Consider the following 18,985-nt stretch of genomic DNA (forward strand, 5'->3'; position numbering starts at 1 on the left):
GAGTTTAGGGCTGTTGTACATAGGGTCACTATGAGTTGCAAGCGACTCGACGGCACATAACAACAACAACAACATGATGAAAATACAAATCTTCATCACTGGATCAATAAAGCAACATGACAAAATTTTATTATTTCTTGGTTATCTTAACAAATGAAAGTGACAAAAGATATATTTGATACAAAATAATAGGCATATCTTTTGAAAAAAATGTATACTTGGCTTTAACTCACAGACATGAAAGCACAAATATATAGACACTTGTAGCTCAGACACTAAATATGTCTCAATCGGACAACTCAGCCCAGTAGTAATTGTCAAGGATTTCATTTTACTCAGATCTGTAATCAAGGCTCATGGAAGCAGTAGATAATAAATCAAATTATGTATTATATACAGTATTAGATAGATATATCTGCTCCAAAGGACTCTTGAAAGTGTCAAAGATCCCGTATATTACTTTGAAGACTAAGGTGTGCCTGATCTAAACCATGCTATTTTTTAAATTAACAACTGTGAAAGTTGAACATTGCATAAAGAATACCAGAGAAAAATTGATAGCTTTGAATTGTGATGAAGGCAAAAAATATTGAGTTCCATGTATTTCCGAAACAACAAGTAAATCCATCTTGATAGAATGCAGCCAGAATGCTTTTGGAGGGGAGAATTTGTCTCACTTCTGACATGTTATGAGAAAAGGCTAATCCCCAGAAAAAGATATGTCGCTTTAAGAAGTTGTAGAAGGTTAACGAAATTGTAAAGATTCTCAAGAAGATGGATTGATACAATGGCTTCAATAAGGAATTTAAGCACAACAGAGATTGTGAGGATGGAGCAGGGTCAGGTGTGATTTGCTATGAGTTGAAACAATTCTGTGACACTTAGCAATAGCAACGACAGAGATCATGTCCATTATTTTACTTTTTAAAGCAATATGCAGGGCCACTCAAGTAGGACATGAAGGATCTAGAATGGGATTTTTGCCATCCTTAAATGTTGAATATCTAGAAAAGAGATTGACGAGGCTAAGGAGAAGAGAGAAGTTTTAGAAGGTGGCTTATTGTCAGTAACGGTTCTCACCTCAGCTGGACATCCAGGGTGGTCAATTCTTTTCTCTCAAATCAAGGTTTCGGGAAGAGGTTTTCACTGAATCACCAGGAGAATCTTACTTATGCATACTAGAACTTGAGGGCACAGTGGATTGGTATCTTACGTATTCTCAAAAACCTAAGGGTTTAGAGAGAGGTTGACTAGAGATTTGACCTCAGAGTAAAAACTAGCTCCACAGGGCTCCTCTCGGCATTTGGAGGAAGGATACAAGGATGCTTCCTATGGATCAGACCGGGTCATAAAAGGATAAGTGGAGGGTTGAGTCCTCAGTGGGACACAAGGCTGAATGTTCAGGGAAAAAGCAGTTCAGGAAAGACAAACAGATGGAAATATATTTGCCTATCTCAAAGGCACTGTTAGAAAGACTATAATAGGTGACACAGTCCCCTGAAAACATTCCGCAGAACAAAGAATCCATTTCAAATGCCTATGCCATTCAGAAACAACTAAAAGGAGACAGTACATGTATCAGAATCTTTATTCATCTCAACTCTTTCCCCTCCTACTTCTTTTTGTTATACATTTAGAAGATACAGAGGCAGCATGGGCAGCAAAAAATCTGAGTAGAACTGGAAAGGAATGAATTACCTCAATGCTGACCTAATTGGAAGCCAACTCATTACCATCGAGTCAGAACTGATTCCTAGCTCACCCTCCAGCTGGATTTTGGAATTTGCTAGTTGCTTGGGAAGAGACTGTGATTTTTCAAATCACAGAGGTGCGCTCTTTGAGTCAGCTGCACAACTTTCTAGGGACTTGACTAGCAGAAAGCTTTCAGCGAAGCTGAATGTTGTGATGGTTGATTAGATTAGGTATGTTATAGAACTGAGACTGCTGTGGGGACTAAAAATATATGGGTGAACTTTTATCCCAAGATTTATATACCTTGCTACATACTTCAATTAGGGGCAGTAAGAGTACAAGCCCTTAGCACTGGATTTGAAGATGCAAGAGAAGGATAATTATGTTAGATGAACCTGTTTAGTTTTTCTTATAAAATATAAGCTATCTTTCTTTGTTTCTACTATCTTATTTTTGTATTTTATTGTGTTTTGGGTGAAATATTCCATAGTAAATTAGTTCTCATTTAGTATTTCTTGCACAAATTGTTCCATGACAACAGTTAAAATTTCACAATATGTCAGAATTCTTATTATCTTCATTCTACTTGTTCTTCTCATCTTTTCTTTTGGGTAAATGCTGACTGTTAGGTCTAATATAGTTGATTAAGAATGAACATTACTTACTGATGATAATTTGGAAGCAGGAGTGGTATCCACTTTCTAAATAACATGCCTCCGGAAACTCTATGTACTTTGATAAATGTTGATAGTTTGTAGAGGGGCTTCAGGTCTTTTGTTCATAGGGTCTCTATGAATCGTGCTCAACTTGAAGACAATCAACAACAGCAATCTATGACTTGGCTGAAAGGTGACCTCCAGGAATAGCTTTCTTTCTGGATAAAGGACATCCTAAGTTGCAACTATGGTCTCTATTGGTCCACTAAGCCCGGCCTTCCCAACCCCCTCACCTTAAATTTAAATTTTGTTCTACATTTTTCTCACACTCTATCCAGATGTTGTACTGTGTTCCTGGTCAGAATGATCTAGGAGTCATAGCCAGAAACCATCTAGTTCTCTTGGTCTCAGGCCAGAGGCTTTTGGACTAGTTTCTTTTTTTAGATTATGTTTTCTTTACTCTCTTTTGCTCCAGATGAGTAGAAATAAATAATTGTATCTTAGACAGTTGTGTATAGGATTTTAAGATCTCGGGCACTACTTAGCAAACTAAGATACAGAATATTATCTTTATGAACTATTTTATGCCAATTGACTGAGTTGTACCAAGATTATAGTCTTAGACTTTTTATCCCAGTAAATCAATCCTTCAAGGTCTTTGACAACATTTAGAAAGTCTCTGTAACTCTGTTCACTACAGTCTTTGTTATATATTTGAATATATTTGCAGGTATACCTAGACATGTATTTGTCTTTCCATACACATGTATTCATACACATCTACCTATGTAACTACACACATATTTTGGCTGCTATTATTGTCACTTCAAAATTGCCTCTTAACAAATTATTGAGGCATAATGATGTCAGTATGAAGACTAAAATGGGTCTTATTCAGGCCATAGTCTTTCCAATCATTTGCTATGCATCTGAAAGCTGGACACTGAATAAGAATAACAAAAGAAGAATTGACATCTTTGAGCTATGGTGTTGGAGAAGAACACTGAACATCCCATGGACAGCCAAAAGAACAAAAAGATATGTCTTGGCGAGGGTGTAGCCAGTGTGCTCTTTGGCGACAAGAATGATGATGCTTCACCTCACTTACTCTGGACATGTTGCTAGAAGGAGCTACTCCTTGAAAAGGGTACATGATGCTGGGAAGGGTGGAGGATCAGAGAAGGAGAGGAAGACCCTCAACCAGGTGGACTGATGTGATGACTGCTGTAACGGGCTCTTGTGTGTCAGGAAGTATGAGGATGGCACAGGATAGAAAAGGCTCTTTCTATCTATTGTTCTGATCTTTTGTTCTTAGGGTCTCTATGAGTTGTACTTGACTCAACAGCACCAAACAACAACAATTTACATACAACAACATACATTTTTTTTTATCTTGGAGAGGGTGAAGCCGGGCTACTCCTTGGAGGCAAGGATTCTGAAGCTTCATCTGACATAGTTTGGACATGTTGCAAGGAGGGACCAGTCCTTGGAGAGGGACGTCATGCTTGGGAGGGTGGAGGGACAGTGAAGGAGAGGAAGGCCCTCGAGATGGATTGATTTAGTGAGTGGGGTAATGAGGGCAGGTGTGTTGGAGATGGTGAGATTGGCACAAGATAAGGCAGAGTTTAGGGCTGTTGTACATAGGGTCACTATGAGTCGCAGGCAACTCGATGGCACATAATAACAACATTACTGTTGCGACAAAATGGTCTATTTCATCATTTTTTTACCAAAAATGCCCCTTTATATTCCTTGCTTTATTATGTTCATTTACCTTGATAAAGTTGCATAGACTTCACCTATACTTGATATTGCTTAGCCCATCACCAAAACCACAAAGTGTCTACTATCTAGAAAGTTATTCCTTTCTATACTCCATTCCAAAACCATCAGAGAATTTTGGTTTCTGTGGGTATATCTGTTCTTGATGTTTTATACTAGTAATTGAACTTATAAATATCTGATTGACTTATTTCACTCTATATAATGTCTTTCAGATTTATCTCTTTTTCAAGTTTCAAAAACTCCTCTTTAGTCATTACAGTTGTATAGTATTCCATTGTATGTATGTACCACAATTTGTTTTTCACTGATGGATAATTAAGTTGTTTCCATCTGTTTCACTTTTGTAAATGTTATTTAAATTAAATTTTGTCCCCTCAAAATAAATGTATGTAATGAATACTATGTAAGCTGTGTATCTGTATCATATCTTCCTTGATCTGATAAGTCAACTAGTTGTAAAACAATTAAGGATGAAATGCAATACTCCTTAATCTCATCCCAACCTCAGTTGTACGTATATAAACAAGTTTTCCTAGGATATGGCTTATGATATTTTTTATCTCACAAGAGAGAAAAGGATAGGAAAGTAAGCTGATATAGGTAGGAGGTGAGGGCTTTAACATTACCAAGTAAGAACTGGAAGATGCCTTTCTGGAATTGGGCCTCTGTAAGAATGAAGCTGCTAAATATTGAGAAAAGTCAACACACCTACTAGAGACATCAAGGGAATGTTGAATCTACTGATGCTGAAAAAGGACTTCTTCCACCACTTACAGAGAGAAGGCCTTCCTTAAATTTTATTTTCAACCTCTAACCTCTGAAGACACACAACAAAAACAAACTGGTTTAGTGGTAAGAAATTGCACTGACAATACAAAGACACACAGTTTGAATCCACCAATTGCTCCATGGGACAAAGATGGGCAGTCTCCCAAGTGATTTACTGCCTCTGAAAACCTGCTAGACGGTCAGCTATGGGTTGGTTCCAACACAACAAATTCTAATAAAAGAAATACATTTTCAAAAGTCATTCACATGTAATATCTGTTATATTAACATTAGATAATTAAAAGCAAATAATGCTACTATGGACATAGGTGTGCATATGTTTATTTATGACATTGCTCTTACTACTCTTGGGTATAGTGTATTATTATTTGGACTGTTAACCAAAAAGTCAGTACCTTGAATTAACCAGTTGTTCTTTAAATCTCTTCTCATAAAGATTTATAGCCTTGGAAACCTCATGGAAAGATCACCAAAACAAAAAAAAAAAAAAAAGAAGAAAGTAGCAAAACCTACTAACTGGTATAAAAACCATTTGGCAATGACATCTCAGACAAGGATTTCATAATAAAAGTTTACAGACTACTACAGAGCCTCAACAAGAAAAAGACTGCTAACACAGTTACAAAATGGGCAAAAGACATGGAAAGACTTTTCACAGAGGAACCCATTTGGATGGCCAATAGACAAAAGAAAAAAAATGATCAAACTCCCTGGCAATAAGAGAGCTGCAAATTAAAACCACAATGAGATATCATCTCACTCAAGTAGCAGTGACAAAGTTTGATAAGACAGCAAGCAATAAATGTTGGAGAAGATGTGGAGAGATTGGAACCCTCCTATACTGTTAGTGGGGTTGTAAAAGGGTACAACCACTCTGGAAAGCAGTTTGGTATGTCCTCAAAAGCTGAACATAGAAATTCCATATGACTCAGCTATTCAACTACTAGAAGTATACCCCAAGAAAATGAAAACTTAGACATAAATGGAGATTTGTACACTGATGACCATAGCAACATTATTTATAATAGCAAGAAAATGGAAACAGCACAAATATTCATCAACAAATGAATGGATTTAGAAATTTGGTACAATCACATAATGGAATACTATGCAATTCTCAGAAGAAATGAGTTAGAAAAATACTATGTAACATAAAAGAGGCTGGAGAGTATTATGTTGAGTAAACTCACTCTGTCATAAGAACAAATACGGCATAAACCTATTATTGTAAATGGGAACAAACATTTGGTAATTCCATCTCAGACAAGACTCTTATAACAAAAGTTTACAGAATACTCCTGGGCCTCCACAAGACAAAGACTGATAACACAATTACAAAATGGACAGAAGACATGGAAAGAATTTTCACAGAGGATGATATTCAAACGGCAAACAGACACATGAAGAAATGCTCCAAATCACTGGCAATAAGAAAGATGCAAATCAAAACCACAAGTACCATCTTACTTCAGTAAGGGTGGCAACATTTAACAGGGCAGCAAGTAATAGATGTTGGAGAGGATGTGGCAAGAAAGGAACTCTTATACATTGTTGGTGGGATTGTAAAATGATGCAACCATTATGGAAGGCAGTTTGGCGCTTCCTCAAAAAGCTGAACACAGAAATTCCATATGACCTAGCTATTCCACTACTTGGAATACAGCCTAAGAATATTAGAATGGAGGCACAAACTGACATTTGTACATCAATGTTCATAGCAACATTATTCACCATTTCAAGAACATGAAAACAGCCAAATGTCCAACCACAAACAAATGGATTGAGAAATTATGGTGTATTCACACAATGGAATACTATGCAACATGCAGGCGCAGATTTTGTAAATTGTTACTTAAATTGGGAGAGACTGGAGAGCATTATGCTGAGTGAACTAACTCAGTGCCATAAGGATAAATATTGTATAAGACTATTATTGTTGAATGAGTATAAGGATCCAGGAGGGGTGAGAGAGGCTGGAAGCAGAGGATGTGGATGTGCAGGGAGAAAGGGAGATTAATCATTGGGTTGTACAATTTGGTGGGTGGGGGAGGTGAGGGAAATTGAAAGAATTTGTTCAAATTTGTATTCAAATTTTGTAAATAAACTAGTAGATAGAAAAAAAACAACCCCAATAAACCAAGACCAAACTGCACCACCAGCTCACTTTAAAGGGCTTATAGAAAGCAATAAAAACAACAACAAAATATCTCAGTAGACAACTGTGCAAAGGATTCTATCACAAAATTCTTGAAATAGTTTATACACATGGCTGATACACATTGGAAAAAATGTCCAAAGAAATGGAACTGAAGTAACAAGTTGATTCCATTTTCTATCTATTAAATTAGCACAAAGATCTCTCTCTCTCTCTCTCTGTGTGTGTGTGTGTGTGTGTGTGGTGAAGCTACTATCAGTGATGATGCTGGAAGTAAGATGCCATCTACCTCTGTAAAGATGTACAGTCTAGTCAATCCTATCAGACGTCCCATTTTGCTTTGTGGAATCTCTATGGATCAGAACGAACTCAATGACAATGAGCAATGTTTCAGAGTGGTCTATACACACCTCTAATCAAATCTGGTAGAGTTTACTCCTTTCTTACTTCCATTTTCTTCATGTGGTGGTGTTGTTATGTGCCATCAAGTTGCTTATAACTCACAGCAACCCTATGTACAATAGCTCTCAACTCTGCTTTTATTTTAGGGAGTCTCACTGTCTCTGATACACCTACCTCTGTTACCCCAGTTATGGTGTCAGTTCACCTAATTTGAGGTCTTCCTTTCTTGCACTGTCTTTCCACCTTTCCAAGCATGATGTCCTTCTCCAAGGACTGGTCCCTCTTGGCTACATGCCCAAACTATGTGAGATGGGGTTCCAAAATCCTTGCCACAAAGGAGAAGCCTGGTTTCAATCTCTTTAGGACAGACCTGTTTGTTCTTTTGGCAGTTCATGATATGTTCAATGCTCTTCTCCAGTACCACAACTCCAACTCATCAATTTTTCTGTTATCTTTGGTCATTGTCCAACTCTCTGATACACAGCAAGTGATTGCAAAGACCATGGCCTAAATCAGGTATACCTTAGTCTACAAACTGACATTGTTGCTCTTCAGCACTTTTAAGAGTTCCCTGACAGCAGCTTTGCCCAGGGTAATTTGTCTTTTGATTTCTTGGCTGCTGGTGCTAAGAGTGTTGATAATGGAGCAGAGCAAACTGAAATTGTTAACAACCTCAATCTCTTATCTATCCATCATGATGCTGCCATTGGTCCAGTGGTGAGAATCTTTGTTTTCTTGATGTTGGGCTTCAATCCATATTGAAGACTGCAGTCCTTGACCTTCTGCAATGAACACTTCAGGTCCTCCTCAGTTTTAGCAAATGAAATTGTGTCAATTGCATAACACAAGTTGTTGATGAGTCTTCCTCAAATCCAGTCACACTCCTCATAAAGTCCAGCCTCCTGAATGATCCATTCTGCATACAAATTGAAAACATATGGAGACAAGGTGCATCACTGATGCATTATTTTCCTGATTTTGAAACATGCAGTTTGGTTTTTTGGTTTTTTTTAAATTATGTTTTGACCACTGCCTCCTGGTTGAAGTATAAGTTTCACATGAGCACAATCAAGTGTTTGGGGATTTCCATTCCTCTCAAGGTTAGCCACAATTTATTGTGATCCACACAATGAAATGCCTTTGCAAAGTCAATGAAACACTGGTAGGCATTCCTTTCGTGCTCTTGCTTTCAGCCAAGATCCACTCAATGTTGGTGATTATGTCTCTGGTGCCATGGGCTCCTCTAAGCCCAGCCTGCATTTCTGGCAGTTCTCTGTCAATGTAGTTCCAGTCATTTATTTTTTTTAAATTTTATAATCTTCAGCAAGATTTTGTTTGCATGTCATATGGTTTAATCATTTTCAAACTCAGTCAGGTCATCTGTTTTTGGAATGGGAACAAATATGTGTCTTTTCTAGTCAGTTGGACAGGTAGTTATCCTCCAGATTTTTTGAGTTATCTCTTAGGTGTTTTTCATATCTACTGTTGTTGTTCTATCTATGTATTGTTTGTTTGTTTTCTGAGTTTATTTCACTTTCTTTCTTTACAGAGCCCTTCAAAATTTTATGGGCCAAAGAGCTGAGCAAATAAATGTAAAGAAACCTTTAAACAGTGTGAGTTATTTGTTTTATACACAACTCCTCAGAGACCATGTACAAAAAGTTTTCATTTTATTTTAGAGGAAAATTCACCTGTGTTGTATTGTGAAGAGAATGAAGCTATAATAATATTACAGTATTGTGCAACTTCTAAGTCAAAGTGTTAAACTTTGCAAATATTATATATTAACAGGAAATGATCTGTCAAAAATGGTCCTAAAGGGTTCTATTATGCCATGAAGTATTGAAAATCCTCTCTTGTCACTTAATTTCATAGAATATATCACAGTGGCTGATACACAGGAAACATTACATAACTATTAAATAAACATTAATATATTAATATATTACAGTAATATAATAAACAGTAATATATTACAAGGTGCAATAGCCTCACTCCTTTTGTGTTCATAGAGTTTTCAAAGGCCCATTATTTAAGAAGTAGGGGACTCACCCTGCTGAAGATTATCCAAAAATCATTAGAATAGTACATTAACAGAGAACTACCAGAAATACAAGGTGGATTTAGAAGAGGCCGTGGCACAAGAGACATTATTGCCAATGTCGGACAGATCTTGGCTTGAAGCAAAGACTACCAGAAGGATATCTGTAATTGACTGACTATGCAATGGCATTTAGCTGTGCAGATCACAACAAACTGTGGCTAACCTTGAGGAGAATGGAAATTTCAGAACACTTGATTGTACTCATGCAAACCCTATGCTTAGAGCAAAAGGCATTAGTCAGAACAGAGCAAGGAAACACTGTATGGTTCAAAATTAGGAAGGGCATGCATCAGGAATGCATGCGGTCTCCGTACATTTTCAATCTGTATGAAAAACAGATCATTCAGGAGGCTAGACTCATTAACAACTTGTGTTATGTAGACAAGGCAACCTTACTTGCCGAAACTGAGGAGGACCTGAAGTGTTTGCCGCAGAAGGTCAAGGACTGTAGTCTTTAATATGGATTGAAGTTTAGCATCATGAAGACAAAGATTCTCACTACTGGGCCAATTGGCAGTACCATGATGGATGGAGAAGAGGTTGTTAACAATTTCATCTTGTTCAGCTCTACAATCAACACACCAGCTGTCAGGAAATCAAAAGACAAATTGTCCTGGGCAATGTTGCCGTCAGGGACCTTTCCAAAGTGCTAAAATAGCATTGATGTCAGTCTAGAGACTAAAGTGCACCTAATCCAGGCCATGGTCTTTGCAGTTACTTGCTATACATCAGAGAGCTGGACAATGACTAAGAATGACAGAGGAAGATTTGATACCATTCAGTTGTGGTGCTGGAGAAGAGTATTGAACTTACCATGGACTGCCAACAGAACAAACAGGTCTGTCCTAGAGAGAGTGAAATCAGTGGCAAGGGTTTTGGAACTCCATCTCACATACTAAGGGCACGTGGCCAAGAGGGATCAGCACTGGAGAGGAAGACCTTGAATGAGATGGATTGACCCAGTAACTGGGATAATGTGATTAAGTGTGTCGGAGTCAGTGAGACTGATTCAGGATAGGGCAGGTTTCAGACTTGTTGTACATAGGGTCGGTATGAGTCACAGGCAACTCAATGACACCTAACAACAACAAAAAACCTTTCCATCCATATTTGGCTCCTATTTATTGAGCATGTACTTCAAACAAATGAGTCATGGTAGTGCAGTGTTAAGATACTTGGCTGTTAACAGAAAGGTTAGTAATTCAAACTCACCATCTGCTATGGAGTTTTTTATACCAGAATTATAACTGTGCCAGTTTGTTGTACAAGAATTATAACTTTCTAAATTTTTTTAGGACATTTCTATCCTATAGTGTTGATATTAGTGATGCAATAACAGTGATTTTAGTTTGGTTTGTTTGACTTTGAACAAGCTATAGTCAGCGTTTAAGGATAAGATGATTGGGAAGTTGGTCAACTGTTCCTACTTTCTTAGAATTTACATTTTAGTGGGGGGTAGGGAGATGGACTATATAGCAAATGATAACAATGTAACAGTGTGGAGAAATTGAAGAGAGCACAAGAGGAAATATTTAGCTCACAAGCCCTGTGGGTCTTGTTTAAGAAAAAGCATCTCATTTGCAGTCTACTGCTCCAATCTAAGATGTTGTTAGGTACAGTAGAATTCGAAATAACCTATAGCTGACCTTCAAGTGGGGTTTCAGTGGCAGTAAATTGCCCAAGAGGAGACTGTCCATTTTTCTCCCATGCAACAGCTAATGGATTCAAACTACACTGTAAAGCCAGTGAAATAAATCTCCAGTGTCCTTGTGTCCCAAAAAAGTGCCATGCATTCAATAATATTTGTTGAATTCATAGTATTGTTGTTAGGTGCTATCAAGTTGACTATGACTCTTAATGACTGAAGAAAAGAGAAAAAATCAGGGGAACCATGGTTACCATTCTGGTACTTTCCAGTCAGTGTGGATTCCTCTGCCTCTAAATTTAGGTTACCTTCAGGTTACGAAAGTAAACTTTTCTTAAATGATACCTTAATCTGGTAAATCCTAGATCACCATGACTCAATCTTCTTATCCCAGTATACTGAGCAAGATTTAACAATTCTAATTGTAAAATCTTATAGTTGGCTTGAGCTCAAACTGAATTAATGAATTTAGAATTTGCAAAATGTTACTGAATTTAGCATTTGCAAAATATCAGTTATAACTAGGTCAATGACTCTGATTAACAAGCCCTACTCAAAGTCAATAGAGGGGTTTTGAAAATATATTAAGGGTTAACATCAATAGTTTGGCTAAGATGTTCAAAAGAACTTTAAACAGTAGCCTTTCGAGTTCAGCAAAACAATGATAAAAATAATGAGTTTGGATGTTTTTAGCTAAAATGGATAAATTTGAAAAGACTCCCCTTGTAGTTAACTTTGATGAAATTAATTAAAAATTTTATAACAAATTCCATAATGTTTTACAAATATCTTGCCTCATTCTAAAACTCACCTTGCCAAGGCAAAGGCATCATCAATAAGACTTGCACGATCAGCAGAAGAAAAGCTCTAGAAAGCAGAAGAAAAAGAGGTAAGAAACATTCTTAAATTAAGCAAAATGTGTTGATGAAATTGATACCATTAAGATACTAGAATAAAAATATAGTAATTCACAATCATTGCTATCTCTTACCATGTGGTTAGAGGAGAGATTTTCAGCTATGTAGTTCCAAGTTGATTCTTCATAATTTACACGATAAAACCCAATATGATCTGGGTTTATTTTGAGGAAAGCGTTTCCAGTAGGATCAGAAGAGTTCAAAATTATTCCTGTGGTGATAAACAAGCATTAATGAGGAAAATGTTTGCATATGCTATAAACACAGAGAAATTAGCCCCAGAGCTTAAAAAGAACAGACAAGAAACATTAACTCAAGCAGTCAAATTTTATTTCAATTCACAGCCCCAAAGCGTATTTAGTTGCTTAACTTTAGAATGTTGCCGAAGTTCATGAGCTGAGAAAGAAGTAATATAAATAAGTAACCTATTATTTTGTGACTCAAACTTCCTACTGGCAGAAGCTTGTAAGGGGCTGAAACAATTCTGCACTTGTCAATTCTTTGATAAAAGAAAATGATGTCTAAAGACAGAAGTCTATATAGTTCTAATCTTCAAGGGTTAACTACACAAAGAATATTCACTGAGGTAGTCTGGAGAAGGATGAAGATGTAAACATTCAAAAAGATACTTTGTTTATTAAGATCAGCTCTGAAGTTGACGTAAATCCTTATTGCGAAACAGAATGATTTAAGAATCAGAAATGCTTTTAAAATGTTAAGAAAGTTTTCAGTAAAACTGAAATTCAAATATAACATTCTAGATTTTGTAATCCATTTCATGCCTGCTCTTCCAATTTTATCTATCTTATAGTCTTTTACTTCCTTATTTCAAGTGATTGCATCATTTTTATCGATTAACTTTTATGTTAAAGTAGTATCCAGTACTTGAACAGAGGTCCAACATAAAGACTTTAGAAGTCCAACATAGAAAGATCAGAGACTCACATTTTAGACAAAATATAATGAACCTAATTATCTTGCTTAAAGGAACTATAGTTAGCTATAGTCAGCTATAGTCTGACTTGGCAAGAAATTATAATGATGATGATGATGATGTTATATTACTATTACATTTTGCAATTCATATACTTTTTAGTGTGCATGGACAATATGCAATCTAAAGACTCAAATGATGGAGCAATATTGAATATTGGCAGAGCAAGACTTGATATATTTTAATAATTTCAATTAACCTAATGTGACAAAAATGTAGAGTGTATATGGGAAAACAGGAAATAAGGTTGAAAATACCAATTGAGGTGTCAGTATGAAGACCCATTCCATTTTAAAGAATCCATCTTTGTGTGTGTGTGTGTGTGTGTGTGTGTGTGTGTATGCGTGTACCGTCAAATCAGATCTGACTGGTACAGGAGGATATTGCGCCTCCTTCTCCGGCAGAGCGTCTGGTGGATTCGAACCGTGTTCCTCTGGGATTGCAGTGCAGTTTCTTGCCACTAGGCCACCAGAGCTCCCCCGTCTTCCTCTTTATTGGATCAGGGCCCACTCAAGGGCATCTAAAAACAGCAATGGGATATGTACAGATACAGATTAAAAGGATAGGGGAAAACACAGAAAGGAGAAAGAGAGACTAACTCAGCGTTAATCATAATAACTTGTGTAAGAGGGTAAGGGGTTACATTAATGTAGAGATGATGAAATTAGAGAAGAAGTGATGTGTCAATAGATCTATCACAGGTAAAGTGAACACAACATGTTCTCTGACTTGATGTGGAAATTTAGAGAAGAGGAAGATAACTTCCGTGATTGGATGAAAAATGGCATTGCAGAGGATGGAGGAAGATGAGTACGTTTGGGAGGAAAGATGATGTAACATTTGGAAGTGTTTGCAAGGTCTGGATAATATCCATGGCACAGTAGTTTTTCATAATGTATGGATAAGCTCTTTAACAGGACAATAAATAAATTTTCTTAGAAACTTTCAGAGTAGGTACTTGACAAATTATAAACCCTTACCTCACTCATGAAGTATTTATCTTTCTTTGTCATTCTCCCATGGACAAGTTGTTGAAAGGAAGCTAATCTTTTGGCAGCTACACACTTTGAGTGTTTGTATCAGGAGGAGTGTGTCTTGCTAACCATAAAGCCATATGTTACAGAGGAAAGAGAATGAACTTTTGAGTCAGGTACAAGGTAAAAGCCTTACTGTGACTTATTAGCTGTGCGACTTTGGCTAAATCACTTGACCTCTCTGTGTCCCAAGGAAAGGGGAAAATTTCCTCATCAAGAAGAAAATAGGGACCAAAATCCCTCACACAAATATTGAAAAGATTAAATAACATAATAGAGTTAAAGTGCTGGTCACATACTTATGTGTCCAACAGACAGATGGTGGCTATTCACATTGTTATGAAATGAGATATGCCGCCTTTTCTATAAATAACAAGCTAAATAAAAATAACATTGCAAAGTTCCTGGCAATCAATCGAAGTACTACAGTATTTTAGTGTGTTTGATATGTACCTAGTTAAGCCTGTCTAGAGTTACTGTGATTTTTCTCACTTTATAGATGAGGAAGCTGGGATCCAGGAACTCAGTAGTAAGGACTTTCCAAGTTCATTTTACTTTCCGAAGAGTTGCCAACAGGCATATACTGTTGGAATGTTTAGCTGTGCAATGAAATAAGCAGGACTGAAATACTGATGTCTATTCAGGTGGTGGATAGAAGTAAGGGTGTGTTTTCTTAGTTTATCCATTTACTAATCCTTTCCTCCTTCATTATAACAATAGTATATATTGTCTGGGGACATTATAAAAATACAAAAAAAGTATAAAGAGGAATAGAAAATGAATGACCTATCACACTTAACCATCTATTACTTTTCTTTTTTGGTTGTTTTTCTTTTTTCTTTTTTTTTTCTCCTTGTTGTGGACTGTCAAATTGGATCTGACTGGCACCGGAGAAGATTGTCTCTCCTTCTCCAGTGAAGAATTTGGTGGATTAGAACTGTGTGCCTTTGGGATTGCAGCACAACTTCTTGCCACTAGACCACTAGAGCTCCATTGAGTGCTTTTCTTATCTGTGAGTTTATGTATGTCTGTTTTCTATACTCACACAGCAGTGAATGCCCAGCCCTCTTTTTCTTTTTTGTTAGCCTACCAGAGCCATCAAAACCTGTTCACCGTCATTGATCCTATTGGTATTTGAAATCCCAGGGCAGAGCATCCAGCATAACAGCAGCTTCAAAGCCATCACAGTATGACACATTGACAGATGAGTAGTGGTAGATACATACACAAACACATACACATTACAAATAGTGAGATCCTATTTGTTCTTTATGATTGAGAGCGCTTGGTAGCTGAGTCATAGAAGTAGTAGTAGAAGTAGAAGGAAAGATGTTGCCTTGCCAACCCAAAGGCAGGTGATTCGATGATGCCAGATGCTCTGTGGCAGAAAGATGAGCAATCTCCTCCCATGTGATTAACAGTCTCTGAAAACCCAGTGGAGGGTCAGCTATGAGTCAGTTCTAACTTGATGACACACAGAAACGACAATAGTAGCATTCTTTATGATTAGTATCTTTCTTTTCTCTACTGGAAATTTCCTGTAAGCACACTAAAATTTCACTGTATGTACATGTGTGAAAATAATGGCCATATTTTTCTCTCATACTCATTTCTAAATTGTTCTATTTCTTACTAATTGTAAGCATGATTTTGTTGTTGAACTATTTCTGGGCTGTTCTTAGGAAATATCTATTGCTAATTCTGATTTAGTCCAGATGATTGAGAAAATGGGCATTTATATTTTCAAACTCTAACAATAACCTATAATCAAATAAATTTAATTAGGTAAATTTCAGCACGTGTAGATTTCAGTAGCAGATTATGTTTGACAATTCTTTAATAATGCTATATTGCATAAATATTTATAAATATTATATAAATAATTATGACAAATTTAAGACAACTAGACATTTGTGATAGCCCTAGATTCTGAAACACATAACATTTTCCTTTTGTGATAAAAATGTTGGGCTACATTGCTTCTTTAAGCAAATTATTTTCAGTGCAAGATGACAGCTTATATTTCATTACATTTTTTAACTATACTATAAACAACTGAAGATACAGTAGCAGTAGTTTTTGACTAATAACATACATGTTATACTTGGAAAGCTAAAATGTCTAGTATAATACGGTTTCAGAGCTTGAGTCAGGAAAAAAATGTCAGTCTCTTAAATTAAGATCAACATGATTAGATATGAAATGGACTGATTATCCATTTGTAGAAACATTTTCAATAACTCACCCACAAAAGAACTTATTAGTGACTGTTAATGATAATTTCAGGTGTCTCCTAAATTTCAGCAGGTAGCCTATAGAACACTCATGAAAGGAGAAGCAGTTTTAATTTATGATATGTCATCTGGTGGCCTAGTGCTGACGAACTGTGCTGCCAACCAAAAGGCATATGATTTGAATCTACCACAGGCTCCCTGGGAGAATGATAAGTCTCCTCTGTGATTTACTGCCCCTGAAAACTTACTGGAGGGCCAACTATGAGTCAATTCTGACCAGATGGCACGTAACAACAACACAACATGTTATGCAATGAACAAGGACATGGGAAAATGCAACCTGCCAATTGTGTGGAGGATGATTTTTGTGGTTGTTGTTGTGTCCTGTTGAGTCACAACCAAGCCACTGCCAACCTTCCAGTGGGTTTTCAGAGGCAGTAAACTGCACAGGATGAGATTGTCCTTCTCTCTACCGTAGAGCAGATGATGGATTAGAACCGTGCACCTTTGTACTGGCAGCACAATTACTTATTCCAAAGTCTCCCTGATTTTCATGGATAGGAGGAAATAACATCAAATGAAAGGTACAGAGAGAAGATCTATCAGTGTGTTTCCATTCCTCACAGGAAAGGCAGGCATTCGACTGACCTAGCTCACATGTTCCAGGGGGTGGGTAAGTCTATTCCCACAGAGAAAATTTGTGAGGTAGACACACCTATTAAATTGTGTTTCCTCTTCCTACTAAGTACACAATTAGACTATACATGATATACTTAAACGGCAGCTCACTTGAAGGCCATGCATATGATTGATTTGTAATAAATGTGATGGGCTTGATTTGTAGTAATGTCATGATTGGTAATGGCATGTAATAAATGAATGGGATTGATTTGTAATAGATGAAAATGTAATAAAATATAAATTAAATCCCATGCAGGGGATTGAGAAATGCCTATGAACAGAAGACATAAACCATACATCCAATCTTAGTTCTGATCCAATTTGGCCAGTCTCATAATGGCCCCATATAGAACAGAGCAAAATACTTCCTAGTCTTGTGTCATAAACTTAATCATGATTACTATTATCTATAAGGTTCTCACTGGTTATTTTTTTTTTAAGTACATCACCAGGACTTCCTTTCTATTCCATCATATTCTGGAAATTCTGGTCAACATCCTGCTAACACAATAGCTATCACAGGCAGATGGGTAACAGCTACACCTGAGGTCTGCTGCTCAGGAATTGAACTGAAATTAAGATTCAGCTGGAAAGTCCAGAATTCTACCACTGAAAACCAGTGAACAGTCCTGTTCTATAAAATCCTCCATTATCCTCCCTTATCTGCTGACCAAAGACAAATGGTCCATTAGCAAACTCAAAGTTCCAGGGAACCATGGAACCACAGGAAGGAAGAAGACAGGGCTCTTCCAAATCATTACTTTGAAAAACGTCACCTCAAAGAGCAGCTAGGTTAGAAACATGCCAGTGGATTGTTGTATGAAAGGAAAGCTTGTATGATCGCCTCAAGAACAGCAGTTAGATAACTCTGGCTACAACAACAACAACATAGAGAGAGATCTGTTGGCCTAATGGATAGCAAGTAATGCTACCAAGCCAAAGGTGGGTAATTTTAATCTGTGGCACTCAGCCCTGGTTTTAATTGTTTTTGGTCAAACATTCTTCTAAGTGGTATAGCATTGGTCTATTTGCCTTACAGAGGTAACTCGTGCAGTGATGCAGAACACTGTGACACTGATGTGTCAAATGCAATAATGGTTAACGATGGTGGATAGTGTTGGTAGAAGCTCCCCAATTAAAACAAGTTTGGAAGCAGGAGTGGCATCCACTTCTGAAATAGCTTGCCTCTGGAAATTCTATGAAGTTGGAGAAACGACTGAAGTTATACAAGTGTTCAGGTCTTTCATTCATAAGGTCATTATGAGTCATCTATGACTCGATGGCACTTAATAACAACAACTGTAATATTGTAGGCTATCAAAATCTGCTGACATCTCTAAAATCACTGAAGTATCTTAACTATTTTTTTTTAATCTTTATTAAGTAACTTCCCTCTTTGCTAAGAGGCAATTTAATTAGCTGATATGAGGTTTTGGATTCACTTGGCCAGTACATTCTATCAGTATAAGTTAACAAACTACGCCCTAAGTGTTCCAAACGTGTCCCTCCTCAAAATGCAAGAGGACATCATATCATTCAACATAAACTGATTCACAACACGCTAGCCATCAGCCTGCAGGCGTTGCCAAGCATTTCAGCATTTTTAAATTCCAGCATGCCAAAGTGGTGGTGGACTATGAGCCAGAGACCCCCAATTCATCTGGCAAGTCCCATTCACTGACACCCACTTGGGACAGAAAGAAAGCTATAAGAGCCCAAATCACTCCATACAAGTCCCTCTTCAAGATGCATAGGACCATAGGTGTGTCAAACACTGTAATTGACTACCCATCATGGGCAGTGTTAACAAATCAATGTCTTTGGATAATCTATTACATATCTGGTTTACCGGAGAAACTGGAAAAGAGTCACTTGAATAGGTAAAGATGCAATAATA

At 37.0% G+C, this 18,985-nt stretch overlaps 1 protein-coding gene across 1 annotated transcript in view; it reads right to left on the minus strand.

Annotated features, from left to right (window-relative positions):
- ENPEP (glutamyl aminopeptidase (aminopeptidase A)) overlaps nucleotides 1–18,985 on the minus strand; it is a 152,321-nt gene that overhangs the window by 29,626 nt on the left and 103,710 nt on the right. The window contains exons 12-13 of the mRNA XM_006881089.1: nucleotides 12,220–12,356; nucleotides 12,040–12,095 (exon numbers count right to left, since the gene is read on the minus strand). Coding sequence (XP_006881151.1) covers nucleotides 12,040–12,095; nucleotides 12,220–12,356 — 193 coding nt within the window. The remainder of the gene's footprint in view (nucleotides 1–12,039; nucleotides 12,096–12,219; nucleotides 12,357–18,985) is intronic.

This window comes from Elephantulus edwardii, unplaced genomic scaffold, assembly GCF_000299155.1.
Source record: "Elephantulus edwardii isolate Elephantulus edwardi_28Jun2011 unplaced genomic scaffold, EleEdw1.0 scaffold00012, whole genome shotgun sequence".
Lineage (NCBI taxonomy): Eukaryota > Metazoa > Chordata > Mammalia > Macroscelidea > Macroscelididae > Elephantulus > Elephantulus edwardii.